At 38.6% G+C, this 3,188-nt stretch overlaps 2 protein-coding genes across 2 annotated transcripts; both read left to right on the forward strand.

Moving 5' to 3' along the window:
- The first annotated feature begins 1,329 nt into the window (after nt 1–1,329).
- LOC110870161 lies at nt 1,330–1,698 on the forward strand. The gene has a single exon (XM_022119363.1). It carries the CDS (start codon nt 1,330–1,332, stop codon nt 1,696–1,698), a length of 369 nt encoding a protein of 122 aa, XP_021975055.1.
- Nucleotides 1,699–1,734: 36 nt separating this feature from the next.
- On the forward strand, nt 1,735–2,217 carry LOC110870162. Its single transcript, XM_022119364.1, has one exon. It carries the CDS (start codon nt 1,735–1,737, stop codon nt 2,215–2,217), a length of 483 nt encoding a protein of 160 aa, XP_021975056.1.
- The last annotated feature ends 971 nt before the right edge of the window (nt 2,218–3,188 follow it).

Genomic DNA, 3,188 nt, shown 5'->3' on the forward strand with positions numbered 1-3,188 from the left:
GGTTACGGTATATAAAATACCGCTTGATCGGGCATCAAATCTTCCATCGTTTGGTGGTTAATTGAATAATTTGATCGGCTCGTTTAAACAGTCTTGTTTACTTAAACGCCTTTGGGGGGTTAATGACCATGTCCCGGATATCCCTGGCAGCATTTTACGAAATGGCCACGACCTAAGCGCGGAGTGTAGGCGTACACTCGTCAGTGCATAAATAGTTGATGTGGTGTGTCTATTGATCTTTAACCCGGTACGTCCGGGCTACTGAATGCATAAGGAACATGTAATTCGTTCACAAGATTATAAGTTTAAATAATTCTCCCAAGTTATAAAGAGTTTGTGCCTTGTGCATTCAAATCAATTTTTATTAAACCTTTTACAAAAAGTGTCGGTTGAATGTATTTACTAGTGTAAACTGACGTATTTTCCCAAAAAGATTAAATGCAGGTACTAAGCGTAATTGGTTGGATATTTCTCCTTAGCATCAATAAAGAGTCTCGCAAGCTTAAGATGCCTACGTCTGTTGAACAATACTTATATTATTTTTATTGATCCCCTGTGGATACATTTCGACTATTCGTAATACATTGATATTACAAACGATGGTTGAAATATATTTATCTTTATGCTTCCGCTGTGCATTCATATATTGTATGGTTTGACTATATTGTTGCCAACTACGTCACGGTAATCCCCCACCGGGCCCACCGGTGAGACACGTGGAAATCGGGGTTTGACAACAAGGCCCTTTTGGGGTCCTTGAATTCTCAGGGATGGGTCTAGGTAAAAAAATTAGGATACCCCTGAATATTTTTTATAGTTCCGCCACTGAGTAAAAGGAATCCCAAATACTATGAAAAAATTAGAGCAGATTATGTCTTCAAAAAGGAGATTTTGAGAAGTCAGGATTTCTTACTTATTGAATTTAAGGACTTTTGAGAAGGAGAAGTTGAAAAGGAATCCCAAACACCCCCATATATGAATATGGGTTTCCTGATTTAACCAAAGTGAATTTCTCATAATCGAAACCAAACCGACACCTGAATATGTACTTCAGTTCAGTTCTAAATGGTTTCAGTTTGATTTATTTTTTTTTTTGGTTTAACCAGATTGTAAATGATTATTAAACATAGTAATCTCAATGTAACCGAAACCGAAACCAGCAAAACCAAAATCTAAGGTCACAATATTATGCTATATCTCGATAAATAAATAACGTTAACACATAAATAACTAATACTCAGAGGTGTAGCTTTGAAGGGGCCGGGGGCTTGCAAAGTTCCTTCTACTTGTTGTTGGTTTTGGCGAAAGCTTCTTCAGCTTCGGTCGATTATGAGGAAGTTCATCTGGTCCGAAATTGGCAACGGTTCGGCTACTTCAGCATGGTTCGATACATGGAGTGACGTAGGGCCGCTGGATCAGATCCTATCTCCTAGAGTTATTGCTAATGCGGGGTTTAACATGGATTCTAAGGTGTCCGATATTTATTCAGATAATTCTTGGAGGTGGCCAGATGCTTGGAGGGATATTTATCCGGTTCTTATTCAGCTTGATCAGTTGTCTTTGGATCCGAATAAGTCTGACAAACTCATGTGGCGACAAGGGGATTATAAACATGACTTTTCTTCGACTCGAGCTTGGGATTCGATTCGGCATCAAGAAGTGGAGATTGATTGGTGTCGTATTGTGTGGTTTGGTTAGTGCATCCCGCGACATGCTTTCTTAATGTGGCTTATCATGAGGTGGAAGTGGCTTACTCAAGATAAGATCTTGAGTTGGGATATCTCGCATAGAAAGAATATGAACATGATGTGCTGTTTGTTATGTTATGCTAATCACGACTCTCATAGTCACTTGTTCTTCGAATGTAAGTTCTCGACTCAAGTGTGGCTTATGGTTAGGCAAAAAGTGGGCATGGATTCGGTTCAACCTAAGTGGGACGATATTGTTAAGTGGTTGCTTGATCGTTCCAAGTCGAATTCTGCGGCAGATTACGTTGCGAGACTGTTGGTGGCGGCTAGTGCTTACTTGATTTGGCAGGAGCGTAATGCTAGATTATTCAAGAACCAGTTGAGGCCTCCGGAAACTATAAGTGAAATTATTATTCAACAAGTGCGTTACAAATTGATGGGAGCGAAGCTGAAGAACTGTGACAATGTACGAAGGCTTCTTGGGGACTGGGAGATCAAGGGTACAGAACTGCAGGATGATGGCGGCTGATTAAGTTTTTATTCTTTCGTGTTTTTTCTAGAGTTGTAGTCTAGTGGTCGTCCTTTTGGTGGTTGTTTTTGTATTGTTTTTTTCTGGTTGTAACTTTCATGGGGCATGTCCTATGATTGAATTAGTGTAGGCATTCTACACTACTTGTGCTTTTTGGTTGTGAATATAGAAAATCATCGGGGTAACCCTTTACCCAAAAAAAGGGGTCGGGGGCGTTCGACCCCCCGAACTTTTAGCTCAGTAGTGTTATGCATCTATGTTTCGTATAGAATTTTTTTAGGTATAAACGTTTCAGAGCAGATTATGTCTTCAAAAAGGAGATTTTGAGAAGTCAGGATTTCTTAATTATTGAATTTGAGAAGGACTTTTGAGAAGGAGAAGTTGAAAAGGAATCCCAATCACCCCCATATATGAATATGGGTTTCCCGATTTAACCAAAGTGAATTTCTCATAATCGAAAACCAAACCGACACCCGAATATGTACTTCAGTTCAGTTCTAAATGGTTTCAGTTTGATTTATTTTTTTGGTTTAATCAGATTGTAAATGATTATTAAACACAGTAATCTCAATGTAACCAAAACCGAAACCAGCAAAACCAAAATCTAAGGTCACAATATTATGCTATATCTCGATAAATAAATAACGTTATCACATAAATAACTAATACTCAGGGGTGTAGCTTTGAAGGGGCCGGGGGCGTTCGACCCCCCGAACTTTTCGCTCAATAGTGTTATGTATCTATGTTTCGTATAGAATTTTTTTAGGTATAAACGTTTTCGCCCCCCCCCCCCCCGCTTTTATAAGAAAAAAATTTACTTATATAGAATTTTTAGGTCCAGTGACTTCCGACAACCCGGTGAAAATTTTCAAGTTTCGTCACTGCTAATACTAGATATGTTTACATTCTGACTCAATCAAAAAGATATCTTATATATATATATAGGATAGGGTTATAGAGTGAACACTAGA

This window comes from Helianthus annuus, chromosome 8 (assembly GCF_002127325.2).
Source record: "Helianthus annuus cultivar XRQ/B chromosome 8, HanXRQr2.0-SUNRISE, whole genome shotgun sequence".
Lineage (NCBI taxonomy): Eukaryota > Viridiplantae > Streptophyta > Magnoliopsida > Asterales > Asteraceae > Helianthus > Helianthus annuus.